At 42.8% G+C, this 14678-nt stretch overlaps 1 protein-coding gene across 1 annotated transcript; it reads left to right on the forward strand.

Annotated features, from left to right (window-relative positions):
* The first annotated feature begins 11798 nt into the window (after nucleotides 1-11798).
* LOC115198083 (inhibitor of growth protein 2-like) lies at nucleotides 11799-14539 on the forward strand. Its single transcript, XM_029759764.1, has 2 exons — nucleotides 11799-12111; nucleotides 13344-14539. The coding sequence occupies exons 1-2, from the start codon at nucleotides 11967-11969 to the stop codon at nucleotides 14060-14062; spliced, it is 864 nt and encodes a 287-aa protein (XP_029615624.1). The 5' UTR covers nucleotides 11799-11966; the 3' UTR covers nucleotides 14063-14539.
* The last annotated feature ends 139 nt before the right edge of the window (nucleotides 14540-14678 follow it).

Below are 14678 nucleotides of genomic sequence, written 5' to 3' on the forward strand. Positions count from 1 at the left end.
ACAAATTAAATCCCTTTTGGACAACTTCCTGGAGAAAACATTGCACTGTAATAGTGAAGGTGTAAACTTGGCAGTAGAAAGTCTAAACAGTATATTTGACCTTTCAACTTCTCTACCAAATCTAAAAATGTAAAGCAGACAACCTAAGAAAATTAAAAACATTGACAAACGGTTTGATGAAGAATCCAAAAACCTAAGAAAGAAATTGAGAAACCAATCCAACCAAAAACGTAGAAACCCAGAAAACCTGAGCCTTCACTAAAGTGAATCACTTAAACAATACATAAATACACTATTGGAAAAAAAATGAATAGCACCTCAGAAATCAGCTCAATGTAATTGAAGAATCCATAGAACACACTAAACAAACAAAGCCACAAATAGTTATCTATCCAAAACAGAGATGTATGGATAAACAAATTCTCCAATCTTTATGGCTCTATAACAAAGAACAAACAGCAAAAACATATACATGATCAAATACAAATCTTAGAATCAGCTATTAAAGACTACCAGAACCCACTAGATTCTCCAATGACATTGACATACATTACAAATACACTGCAAATACAAACCCTCCAACCCAAAAAGGCCTGTGGTGTTGATGGTATCCCAAATTATAAAATATGCAGACCACAATATCCAATTCGCTATACTTAAACTCTTTAACATCATCCTCAGCTCTGGCATCTTCCCCAATATTTGGAACTAAGGATCACCCCAATCCACAAAAGTGGAGACAAATTTTACCCCAATGACTACGGTTGGATATGCGTCAACAGCAACCTTTGGAAAATCCTGAGCAAATGTCAAATTGGCTTTTTACCAAATTGCCGTATGACAGACCACGTAGTCACTCTGCACACCCTAATTGACAAACAAACAAAACAAATCAAAGTCAATGTCTTCTCATGCTTTGTTGATTTCAAAAAAGCTTTTGACTCAATTTGGCATAAGGGTCTTCTATACAAATTGATGGAAAGCGGTGTTGGGTTGAAAATATACGACATAAAATCCATGTACACAAACGACAAGTGTGCAGTTAAAATTGTAAAAAAACACAAACATTTCTTTCCATAGGGCTGTGGGGTGAGACAGGGACGCAGCTTGAGCCCGATCCTCTTCAACATATACAGGGCATTTGGCAAGTATTCAGACCACTTCCCCTTTTCCACATTTTGTTACGATACAGCCTTATTCTAAAATGTATTACATATTTTCCCCCCTCATTAATCTATACACCATACCCCATAATGACAAAGGGAAAATTTACTCAAAATAAAAACACAGAAATACCTTATTTACAGAAGTATTCAGAACCTTTGCTATGAGATTTGAAATTGGGATCAGGTGCATCCTGTTTAAATTGATCATCCTTTAGATGAGTCCACCTGTTGTAAAGTCAATTGATTGGACATGATTTGGAAAGGCACACACCTGTCTATATAAGGTCCCACAGTTGACAGTACATGTCAGAGCAAAAACCAAGCAATGAGGTCGAAGGAATTGTCCGTAGAGCTCAGAGACAGGATTGTGTCGACACACAGATCTGGGAAAGGTACCAAAAAATGTCTGCAGCATTGAAGGTCTTAAGAACACAGTGGCCTCCATCATTCTTAAATGGAAGAAGTTTGGAACTACCAAGACTCTTCCTAGAGCTGGCTGCCGGGCAAAACTGAGCAATTGGGGGAGAAGGGCCTTGGTCAGGGAGGTGACCAAGAACCCAATGGTCACTCTGACTGAGCTCCAGAGTTCCTCTGTGGAGATGGGAGAACCTTCCAGAAGGACAACCATCTCTGCAGCACCAATCAATGGCCAGACGGAAGCTACTCCTGAGTAAAAGGCACATGACAGCCTGCTTGGAGTTTGCCAAAAAGCACCTAAACGACTCTCATACCATGAGAAACAAGATTCTCTGGTCTGATAAAACCAAGATTAAACTCTTTGGCCTGAATGCCAAGCGTCAAGTCTGGAGAAAACCTGGAACCATCCCTACAGTGAAGCATGGTGGTGGCAGCATCATGCTTTGGGGATGTTTTTCAACTGCAGGGACTGGGAGACTAGTCAGGATCGAGGGAAAGATAAACGGAGCAAAGTACAGAGAGATCCTTAATGAAAACCTGCTCCAGAATGCTCAGGACCTCAGACTGGGACGAAGGTTCACCTTCTAACAGGACAACAACCGTAAGCACACAGCCAAGACAAAGGAGAAATGGTTTCGGGACAAGTCTCTGAATGTTCTTGAGTGGCCCAGCCAGAGCCCAGATTTGAACCCGATCTAACATCTCTGGAGAGACCTGAAAATAGCTGTGCAGCGACGCTCCCCATCCAACCTGACAGAGCTTGAGAGGATCTGCAGATAAGAATGGGAGAAACTCCCCAAATACAGGTGTGCCAAGCTTTTAGCATCTTACCCAAGAAGACTTGAAGCTGTAATCACTGCCAAAGGTGCTTCAACAAAGTACTGAGTAAAGGGTCCGAATACTGACGTAAATGTGATATTTTGAAAACCTGTTTTTGCTTTATCATAATTGGGTATTGTGTGTAGATTGATGAGGGGGAAAAACAATTTAATCCATTTCAGAATAAGGCTGTAACGTAACAAAATGTGGAAAAAGTCAAGGGATCTGAATACTTACCGAATGCCCTGTACATCAACGAATTTGGCAATAGAACAGTCAGCAGGACCTGGCCTCACCCAACTAGAATCTGAAGTCAAATGTCTACTGTTTGCTGATGATCTGGTGCGCCTGTCCCCATCCAAGGAGGGCCTACAGCAGGACCTAGATCCTCTGCACAGAATGTGTCAGACCTGCGCTCTGTCAGTAAATCTCAGTAAGACCAAAAATGATGGTGTTTGCAAAAGGTCCAGTTGCCACAAATACAAATTCCATCTAGACACCGTAACTATAGATGTCCTTTGATTTGATGAGTCCAAATTTGAGATTTTTTGGGTCCCAACCGCCGTGTCTTTGTGAGATGCAGAGCAGGTGAATGGATGATCGTTGCCTAGAGCACACAAAAAACTATACATACCTCGGCCTAAACATCAGCACCAAAGGAAACTTCCACAAAGCGGTAAACGAGTGACAAGGCAAGAAGGGTCTTCTACACCATCAAAAGGAATATAAAATTCAACATCCCAATTAGGATCTGGCTAAAAATACTTGAATCGGTTATAGAACCTATTGCCCTTTATGGTTGTGAGGTCTGGTGTCCGCTCACCAACCAAGAACTCACAAAATGGGACAAACTCCAAGTTGAGATGCTGCATGCAGAATTCTGCAAAAAAATCCTCTGTGTACAACGTAGAACACCAAATAATGCATGCAGAGCAGAATTAGGCTGATTCCCGCTAATTATCAAAATCCAGAAAACAACCACCTAAAAGGAAGCGATTCAAAAACCTTCCATAACAAAGCCATCACCTACATAGAGATTAACCTAAGTAAGCAGGTCCTGGAGCTCTGTTCACAAACACAAACAGACCCCACAGAGCTCCAGGACAGCAACACAATTAGACACAACCAAATCATCAGAAAACAAAAAGTGAATTACTTGACACATTGGAAAGAATTTACTAAGCAACAGAGCAAACTGGAATGCTATTTGGCCCTAAACAGAGAGTACACCGTGGCAGAATACCTGATCACTGTGACCTGCTACTCAGAGAGGCAGTCGTAGGCAGACTTGGCTCTCAAGATTAGACCGGCTATGTGCACACTGCCCACAAAATGAGGTGGAATCTGAGCTGCACTTCCTAACCTCCTGCCCAATATATGACCATATTAGAGACACATATTTCCCTCAGATTACACAGATCCACAAAGAATTAGAAAACAAACCTGATTGTGATAAACTCCCATATCTACTGGGTGAAATACCACAGTGTTGCATCACAGCAGCAAGATGTGTGACACAAGAAAAGGGCAATCAGTGAAGAACAAACACCATTGTAAATACAACCCATATTTATGTTTATTTATTTTCCCTTTTGTACTTTAACTGTTTCACATCATTATAACACTGTATATAGCCATAATATGACATTTCACTTGCTTTGTCAATGTAAACATAAGTTTCCCATGCCAATAAAGCCCTACGAATTGAATTGAGAGGGAGGGATTTAGCTTTTTGCTGTTTCCTGTCAAAACTTGTATATCTTGTTCTCTAGGTTATGAGGAAGAGAGGTGATAAAAACACACAGGGTGTGCTGAAAAAATGGTCACAAGATGATATCAAGTGTTTTAATGTGCCTCGGCAGAACTCACTATTACACACACGCACACACACACACACACATGATGTGCTACATTTTGACTGGATAAACGCAAATGTTTTGTATTATAATGGAAAGGGAAGTTAGGGAAAAGAGCACTTTGGGTGCTGCTACACTGTGAATGGCAATCCTTTTCTATACAACTCTTTCATTAAAAAGCATTATACCAGAAAAGTCCAGTGATTAACTATTTTGCAGGTGGAACAAAGGAGTAACATCTTCTAATAACGAGTTAAAAGTACTCTGAGAAGCTACCCAGGAAAGGGCTGAAAATAGCAGTTGTGGACTCGAGTCATATGACTCGGACTGGACTGACTCAAGTTACGAATTTGACGATTTGAGACTCGGCTTGATAGAAAATAAAATAACTTGAGACTTGACTTCGACATGGAGTCTGAAAACTCGACTTTGATTAGGGACTGATGACTCTAAATTATCAGTATTTGTAATGTTTTGTCACTCATTTTGTGGCACAAGAGTCTACCGGATTACTCTACACACAGCCAGAGACAGTATCCGCAGCATCGCCCTTGCAAAAATATAATTGCAACAGATTGGCTAGTGAAACGCACTCTCGGGCACTCTGATTTGACCAGCAAACTGTCAATCAACACAGGCCGGGTGAGCTAGCGAACAGATTGATGATTTGCTGTACAGATGGTATCCGGTGCAACGCATACTTCAAATTGTAGGGAGAGAGGATTTCCATCAGGGGCGCAACATACAGGGGGGACATGTCCCCCCACATTCTGAAATATAATGTTTGTCCCCCCAGTTTTAGCATTGGAATGTGATACAAAATGAGATAAGGTTGTGCTTTAGGACCCTGCGGACGCCTCTGAGTGGTCATGTAGCCTATTTGGAGTGTTTATCCAACAGGGGAAAAAAATATATTTGTCACGTCCTGACCATAGAGAGCTCGTATTTTTCTATGGTAGAGTAGGTCAGGGCGTGATTGGGGGATTTGTCTAGTTTATTTATTTCTATGTTTGGTTCTAGTTTCTTTTTTCTATGTTGGTTTTTTTTGTCTAGTTTACATTTTCTATGTTGTGTTCTAGGTTCTTTTTTCAAGGTTGGGGTTTTCGTATGATTCCCAATTAGAGGCAGCTGTTCATCGTTGTCTCTAATTGGGGATCATATTTAAGTTGTTGTTTTTCCCACTAGTGTTTGTGGGAGATTATTTTGAGTTTATGCATGTAGCAGCTCTTCGTCACGGTTTGTTGTTTTTGTTTATAGTTTATTGTCTGTCTTGCATAGTTTCATGTAGAAATAAAGATGTGGAACGATACGCACGCTGCGCCTTGGTCTCTTTTATACGACAACCGTGACAGAATCTCCCACCACCAAAGGACCAAGCAGCGTGCCCAGGAGGAGCAAGGATCCTGGGCCCGGGAGAGAAGAGAGTGGAGGACATCCTGGACCTGGGAGGAGGTTGGCAGGGTACAAGACCCTGCCATGGAAGCAGGCGGAGACATCGAGAGAGGAACTGCGACGATACGAGGAACTAGCACGGCAATGACGGAAGCCCGAGAGGCAGCTCCAAAAAACAATTGGGGGGGCATGGGGAGATTGGCGTAGCCCTCAACCTGGAGCCTCCAGCGACGGCCTGGAGCCTCCTGAGACGGCCCGGAGCCTCCAGCGACGGCCCGCAGCCTGGAGCCTCCAGCGACGGTCTGCAGCCCGGAGCCTCCAGCGACGGTCCGTAGCCCGGAGCCTCCACCGATGCTGGCGGGTTCGCAGGATGAGAGGGTTCTTCGTCCTGCACCAGAGCCGCCTCCTATGCTGGCGGGTTCGCAGGATAAGAGAGTTCTTCGTCCCGCACCAGAACCGCCTCCGATGCGGGAGGATCCGCGGGATGCGAAGGTTCTTCGTCCTGCACCAAAGCCGCCACCAACACTAGACACCCCCCCCCCAACCCTCCCTTTTGGTTTCAGGTTTTGCGGCCGGAGTCCGCACCTTTGGGGGGGGTACTGTCACGTCCTGACCATAGAGAGCTCATATTTTTCTATGGTAGAGTAGGTCAGGGCGTGACTGGGGGGTTTCGTCTAGTTTATTTATTTCTATGTTTGGTTCTAGTTTCTTTTTTCTATGTTTTTTTTTTGTCTAGTTTACATTTTCTATGTTGTGTTCTAGGTTATTTTTCCTAGGTTGGGGTTTTCGTATGATTCCCAATTAGAGGCAGCTGTTCATCGTTGTCTCTAATTGGGGATCATATTTAAGTTGTTGTTTTTCCCACTAGTGTTTGTGGGAGATTATTTTGAGTTTATGCATGTAGCACCTCTTCGTCACGGTTTGTTGTTTTTGTTTATAGTTTGTCTGTCTTGCAGTTTCACATAGAAATAAAGATGTGGAACGATACGCACGCTGCGCCTTGGTCTCTTTCATACGACAACCGTGACAATACTGTTCCCATATATATATATATTATGTCCCCCCACTTCTAAAACCAAAGTTGCGCCCTTGATTGCCATAAAAAAAAAAATATGCAAAGGACCTTGTAGATGTCCTGAATTTATGCACAGGACATCTACAAGGTCCCTATTTTACTATTACATAGGCTAATGAAAAGAACTGTCTTGTAGCCTCAATAAATAGACAAAGATTTGTAGTTGAACAAGTGGTTGCATGTATAGATTTTTTTTTTTTTTTACTTGACTTGAAACTTAGCTTGTGACTGGACTTGACTAGCTCTTAGAATGCATGACTTGGCCTAGAGAACTGCCCTGCGGGATACCACACCCTTCATGTTTGACATTAGGGAAACTTCCATTAAAGGAAACCCACTGAGTTCTATTAGATAGATCTATTAGATTGCCATATCGTGGATTCAGAGCTGAGGTTAAAAAGCCATAAAACTGTTTTTTTCAACAACAGGTTATGGTCAATAATATCGAATGCTGCATTGAAATCTAACAGTACAGCTCCCACAGTCTTCTTCTTATCAATTTCTTTCAACCAATCATCAGTCATTTGTGTCAGTGCAGTACATGTTGAGTTCCCTTCTTTATAAGCATGCTGAATGTCTGTTGTCAATTTGTTAACAGAGAAAATACATTGTATTTGGTGAAACGGGTTCTAAACTGACAAATGGAATTGTTTTAAGATGGTCATAGAATGGATCATTTAGCTATTTGATTTTGAATTTTAGGACCCCTTTAGGTATCAAAACATTTGAGTCCTCAACTGGCAGCTTCATTAAATAGCACACTGCAAAACACCAGTCTCAACATCAACAGTGAAGAGGTGACTCCGGGATGCTGGCCTTCTAGGCAGAGTTGCAAAGAAAAAGCCATATCTCAGACTGGCCAATAAAATGAAAAGATTAAGATGGGCAAAAGAACACAGACACTGGACAGAGGAACTCTGCCTGTGACAACAATTTTGGACCCCCTTGTGGCCCCCCTAAATGTGGAGTATGAAATAATTTGTACATAACAAATTTTTGCTATCGTTCTTTTTTTACATCAGTTATTAGATAGTGGCAACGACGATGATTATGAACATGGTCTTTTGCCTGCTAATGCCTGCAATGCAGTAAAGAAAACGATATGACAACAATAACGTCTAATGTAACTGGCCCCTCTAACAGTACAACTGGCCCCAGCTTGGGCCCCCCCCCACCCCCACCAGTTGAAATGGTCTAGAACCGCCACTGGAACCCATTTCACCAAATACAATGACTGATGATTGGTTGAAATAAGTTTATAATAAAAAGGGTCAGTCTGGATGGAAGACCAGATGCTGCTGGAAGTGGTGTTGGAGGGCCAGTAGGAGGCACTCTTTCCTCTGGTCTAAAAAAGTTTTTAAAAAATCCCCAGGGCAGTGATTGGTGAAATTGCCCTTTGTAGGGTGCTGTCATTTGGATGGAACATTAAATGGCTGTCCTGACTCTGTGTGGTCACTAAAGATCCCATGGCACTTATTGTAGTGGTGTTAACCCTGGTGTCCTGGCTAAATTCTCCCCAGGTTGTTGCTGTAAATGAGAATGTGTTCTCTGTCAACTTACCTGGTAAAATAAGGGTTAAAGAAATAAAAATATTTCAGTGAAGCCTTTGATATTCTTGACCAAAAAAATGGTTTTAAGTTATTATTTTTTTTAGATAGATAGATAGCTCTGAATTGTGGATTCTTTAATGGAAGTTTCTCTAATGTCACACATGCAGGGTGTGGCATCCCAGTAGGGCAGCTCTCTAGGCCCTCTACTCTTTTCTATTTTTACCAAGGACCTGCCACTGACATTAAACAAAACCTGTGTGTCCATGTATGCAGATGATTCAACCACATACGTGTCAGTAACAACAGCTAATGAAGTCACCGAAACCATTAACAAGTAGTTGCAGTTTGTTTTGGAATGGGTTGCCAGTAAAATAAACTGGTCCTGAACATCTCTTAAACCAAGAGCATTGTATTTGGTACAAATCATTCCCAAAGCTCTAGATCTCAGCTGAATCTGGTAATGAATGATGTGGCTGTTGAACAAGTTCAGGAGACTAAATTACTTGGTGTTACCTTAGATTGTAAACTGCCTTGGTCAAAACATATAGATTCAAAGGTTTTAAAGATGGGGGAGAGGTCTGTCCATAACACATTCACATTTTAGTAATTTAGCAGACGCTCTTATCCAGAGCAACTTACAGTAGTGAATGCATACATTTCATTTCATGCATTTTTTTTTGTACTGCCCCCACCGTGGGAATCAAACCCACAACCCTGGTGTTGCAAACACCAAGCTGGTGTTGCAAACACCATGCTCTACCAACTGAACCACAGGGAAGACTATAACAAAGAGGTGCTTTTTTGACACCACACTCCAAAAAGCAAGTCCTGCAGCCTCTAGTTTAGTCTTAGCTTGATTATTATCCAGTCATGTGGTTAAGTGCTGCAAAGAAAGACCTAGTTAAGCTGCAGCTTGCCCAGAACAGAAAGGCATGTCTTTCTCTTCATTGTAATCAGAGGGATAATATAAATACTATGCATGATAGTCTCTCTTGGCTAAGAGTTGAGTAGACTGACTGCGTCACTTATTATTTTTATAAGAAAAATGTATGTGTTGAAAAGTCCAAATTGTTTGCATAGACAATTTATGCTCAGCTCTGACACACTTATCCCACCAGACATGCCACCAGGGGTCTTTTCACAGTCCCCAAGTCCAGAACAAATTCAAGAAAGCGTACAGTATAATATAGAGCCCTTATTGCATGGAACTCCGTTCCATCTCATATTTCTTAAATGAACAGCAAACCTGGTTTTAAAAAACAGATAAAGCAACACCTCAAGGCACAATGCCTCTCCCCTATTTGACCTAGATATTTTGTGTGTATGTATTGATATGTACAGTCGTGGCCAAAAGTTTTGAGAATGAGAAAAAAAGTAATTTTCACAAAGTTTGCTGCTTCAGTGTCTTTAGATATTTTTGTCAGATATTACTATGGAATACTGAAGTATAATTACAAGCATTTCATAAGTGTCAAAGGCTTTTATTGACAATTACATGAAGTTGATGCAAAGAGTCAATATTTGCAGTGTTGACACTTCTTTTTCAAGACCTCTACAGTCCGCCCTGGCATGCTGTCAATTAACTTCTGGGCCACATCCTGACTGATGGCAGCCCATTCTTGCATAATGAATGCTTGGAGTTTGTCAGAATTTGTGGGTTTTTGTTTGTCCACCCGCCTCTTGAGGATTGACCACAAGTTCTCAATGGGATTAAGGTCTGGGGAGTTTCCTGGCCATGGACCCAAAATATTGATGTTTTGTTCCCTGAGCCACTTACTTTCTCCTTATGGCAAGGTGCATCATCATGCTGGAAAAGGCATTGTTCGTCACCAAACTGTTCCTGGATGGTTGGGAGAAGTTGCTCTCGGAGGATGTGTTGGTACCATTCTTTATTCATTGCTGTGTTCTTAGGCAAAATTGTGAGTGAGCCCACTCCCTTGGCTGAGAGGCAACCCCACACATGAATGGTCTCAGGATGCTTTACTGTTGGCATGACACAGGACTGATGGTAGTGCTCACCTTGTCTTCTCCGGACAAGATTTTTTACGGATGCCCCAAACAATCGGAAAGGGGATTCATCAGAGAAAATGACTTTACCCCAGTCCTCAGCAGTCCAATCGCTGTACCTTTTGCAGAATATCAGTCTGTCCCTGATGTTTTTCCTGGAGAGAAGTGGCTTCTTTGCTGCCCTTCTTGACACCAGGCCATCCTCCAAGTCTTCGCCTCACTGTGCGTGCAGATGCACTCACACCTGCCTGCTGCCATTCCTGAGCAAGTTCTGTACTGGTGGTGCCCCGATCCCGCAGCTGAATCAACTTTAGGAGACGGTCCTGGCGCTTGCTGGACTTTCTTGGGCGCCCTGAAGCCTTCTTCACAACAATTGAACCGCTCTCCTTGAAGTTCTTGATGATCCGATAAATGTTTGATTTAGGTGCAATCTTACTGGCAGCAATATCCTTGCCTGTGAAGCCCTTTTTGTGCAAAGCAATGACGATGGCACGTGTTTCCTTGCAGGTAACCATGATTGACAGAGGAAGAACAATGATTCCAAGTACCACCCTCCTTTTGAAGCTTCCAGTCTGTTATTCGAACTCAATCAGCATGACAGAGTGATCTCCAGCCTTGTCCTCGTCAACACTCACACCTGTGTTAACGAGAGAATCACTGACATGATGTCAGCTGGTCCTTTTGTGGCAGGGCTGAAATGCAGTGGAAATGTTTTTGGGGGGATTCAGTGCATTTGCATGGCAAAGATGGACTTTGCAATTAATTGCAATTCATCTGATCATTCTTCATAACATTCTGGAGTATATGCAAATTGCCATCATACAAACTGAGGCAGCAGACTTTGTGAAAATGAATATTTGTGTCATTCTCAAAACTTTTGGCCACGACTGTAGACTATGTGTGCCATTTTAAAATGTATGTAGTTCTGTCCTTGAGCTGTTCTTGTCTATTAATGTTCTGTGTTATGTCATGTTTCTTCTAGACCCCAGTAAAAGTAGTTGCTGCTTTCACAACAGCTAATGGGGATCCAATAAAATATCAATTAATGCCTTACTTTCTCGGGAAAAGTTCATAATACAAATGTGGTGATATTGTTGATTTGTTGCCACAGATATTTTGTTTACATAGCAGGTTAGGATAATTAACGGACAGATTAGTATAATTAACGTGGCAGGTTGGGTGAATTAACGTGGCGTATTATGAGAACTAACATAGCAGGTTTGGAGCATGAGGTTAACATTAGAGTTAGGATTATATCCTTCATTTGTCGCCACAGATGATATGTTAACGTTTCGAGCTACCATTGTAGCTGGATGGAGGTAATCCTATAGCTCTATCTAGTGGTTAAATTGATGACAACAGTTGTTGACAAACGTAACATTGCACACTTAACACTGTTGGCGACAAATCAGTATCTTGTTCACAGCCAATCGAAAAGCTAGAAATCTGGACGGCCCACCCCGTCAAAAGGAAATGCGGAAATGCGATGCATTGCCATAAAACGAATACACCCGCGCATGCGCAGTAGGTGCAGTTTTTTTTTGTTTGAAGTGAACTGCTGCAGTTCGCTTGCGGATGGGAACTGCCCATTAGAAACCATACTAGCTAGCTAAATTTATCATCTCAAATCTATGTACATGTTTTTTTTTTTTTTTTTTGTCGTCTCGATGCATCGGTTTGAACAATGTTAGGTCATAATCATTACCCAAACGTAGAAAAGTCACAACTGGTCAGCTATGTTGAGGATTATTTGGAATGTGTTGAGTCCCTGCCTTTGGATATACAAAGAAACGTCTCTCTGCTACGAGAAATTGACTCAAAGTATCAAGGTATTGTTTATCCTTTCGTTCTTTTGGTGGTTTTACTTAAGAGTTTAACGATAAAATCGTATAAAAAATGAGTGCGCTGTATTGACCTGTGCCCGAGTCACTTTAGGCAGCTACAGTAACTAGCTGACGTTAATGCTCCATACGTTAGCCGCTAGCTAACGTTAGCTAGCTAGTATTGAACGCGATTTTTTTTTTTTTCTTGCTGAAATGTAACGTTTGGTTCTTCTATCGAGTAGCTATGTATGCCTTCAATTTGTTATCCATAACAACGTCTCCGAAGTGAGGTCCGAGTTGGCTCGATAGCAATGAGATTGATAGCCACAGATCAGCCATTTTGGCAAGAGGGGTGTTATTGTGGCGTTTAGCGGCTAAGAGTTGGTAAACCTTTTCATTTGCATGCGTTTTTATGTTTTATTATGCAAGGGATGTTGACTTATTGTCGACGGTGTTGCTTGCTAGCAAATGTTACATTCGTAGTAACGTTACAAAGGTCCGTAACGTTAGCTAGAAAGCTTAGCTCAGTAAACGGATCATTGCTTGCTAGAGAAGTAGCGAAATGGTCGTTGTTCCAATCCGCCGGTGATAAAAATGTCATTTACGAGGTGATTTTTGCCAGTAACGTTACTTCGTCTGACAGTTGTACGCCCAAGTGTTGTTGTAGTCGTTTGTGTGTGTGATCCACTTAGTAAGAATACAGGGACAACCCCCCATGACCAGGGCTGTCACTAGTTACCACAGCCAACTGTCGATATCGTACAAATTCATAAACTAAATTTCGCTTTTTAGTATTTAAGGTTAGGCATAATGTTAGCAGCGTGGTTAGGTTTCAAGACCAAGGTAGAAACAGGCGGGGTTTATGACTTTGTGGCAGCTAGTGACGACCCCTGATCATGCAGAAAGTGTCATCACTTCCTGAATATAAACCAATGCGGAAGTAGTAAGGAATCTATCAATTCAAATATCTTCCATCTTATTACTAGTTTGTCTGATTGCCATTAGCTGATTTCATTGCTCCTACAGTTTGCAGCAGCAATAAGATATGCATACTGTTGTGCACACCAGGGAAATTCGAAATGAATTTCCCTCTGTTCCTACCAGGAGCTTCATTGAGTATGTAAAAGTTTCCTCTGACTGACACAGCGTCAGATATGATTGTATTCCCAATGCAAATTTCTCAACTCAATAGACACCCATCCTAACATTGAACTCTTGTCATTCTGTGTGCTTTGCAGAGGTCCTGAAGGAGGTTGACGATGTCTACGAGCGCTACCAGGGCGAGCGGGATGCGGCACAGCGTAAGAGGCTTCAGATCCAGCTGCAGCGGGCTCTCATCAGCAGCCAGGAGCTAGGTGACGAGAAGATCCATGTGGTCACCCAGATGACTGAGCTGGTAGAGAACCGTTCCCGCCAGATGGACTCCCACTCCCTCTGTCTCCAGGAGCCCAGCGAGGCCAGCGAGCGGGAACGGGTCGTCACCGAGCGGCGCTCCGGTTCCGTTCAGGAGGCGGCGGTGTCCACACCTGCGGAGCGCTCCTCCGCCCGCCGGCCGAGACGCCAGCGCAACAGCGAGAGCCGTGACGCCAACCACGCCTCGGGGAACGGAACAGTGATGGATGAGCCGGTGGACGAGCTGCCCATGCAGCCGCGGGAGAAGAGGTCAAAGTCTGCCAAGAAGAAGAAGCGCAAGGCCAAGCAGGAGCGCGGCGCCTCGCCTGTGGAGTTCACCATCGACCCCAACGAGCCCACCTACTGCCTGTGCGAGCAGGTGTCCTATGGCGAGATGATTGGCTGCGACAACGACGCGTGCCCCATCGAGTGGTTCCACTTCTCCTGCGTGGGGCTCACCTACAAGCCCAAGGGGAAGTGGTTCTGTCCCAAGTGCAGAGGGGACAACGAAAAGACTATGGACAAAAGCCTGGATAAGAACAAAAAGGACAGGAGGTCCAGGTAGTAGTGACCTGTCCTCCCTTTCCTCTCGGGAACATTGCCGAACTGAGGGGTGAGTTTGTCCAACTTAAGTCATTCAAGGTATGACAAAATGTTGTGAAGTTTTGAGAGCACAATCGGAACACTATTTCCTGCAGCGCCTACTCTTGAGTAAAGGATTTGACCAATACTGAACTGGTGCTGTTACCATATACTGGTGACCCACACTGAAGCCTAAAGGTTATTCTGGGAAGCCAGATTTTGACTTTAAGAAGCCTAAAGCTGCCATCTACTGGTTCTATCGTGTTACTCAACACTTGGCGGAATGGAATTAAATTAACTCAAAAAGCATATTTTGGCTTACTAGCCATTTTGACTTGATGTAATGTACCTGAATGATGTCCTCTTTTTGTGAAAATGAGTGCATTCTGTTCGCCCCTTTCAATTCAGTAAGTTTAATTTCTTATGCAGTTTAAAAAATAAATATGTTCCAAATCAACAAGTGTCGATTCATTGATTTGGTCACTACCAGATGGGGCTAAATAGATCATTGTGCTACGTTTTATTTTGTATGGTAGACGGAGGGGTAGATTGCTCTGTTTCTGCCTTGTGAGGTGCTTACCTGAGTTGGGATTTGACAC

Source organism: Salmo trutta, chromosome 8, assembly GCF_901001165.1.
Source record: "Salmo trutta chromosome 8, fSalTru1.1, whole genome shotgun sequence".
NCBI classification, from domain to species: Eukaryota; Metazoa; Chordata; class Actinopteri; order Salmoniformes; family Salmonidae; genus Salmo; species Salmo trutta.

Excerpts from the sequence above, each read along its gene's own strand:
- LOC115198083 (XM_029759764.1), top strand. The coding sequence starts at position 11,967 with ATGTTAGGTCATAATCATTACCCAAACGTAGAAAAGTCACAACTGGTC. Across the intron at positions 12,112-13,343 it reads AATTGACTCAAAGTATCAAG|AGGTCCTGAAGGAGGTTGAC; the intron begins GTATTGTTTATC and ends TGTGCTTTGCAG.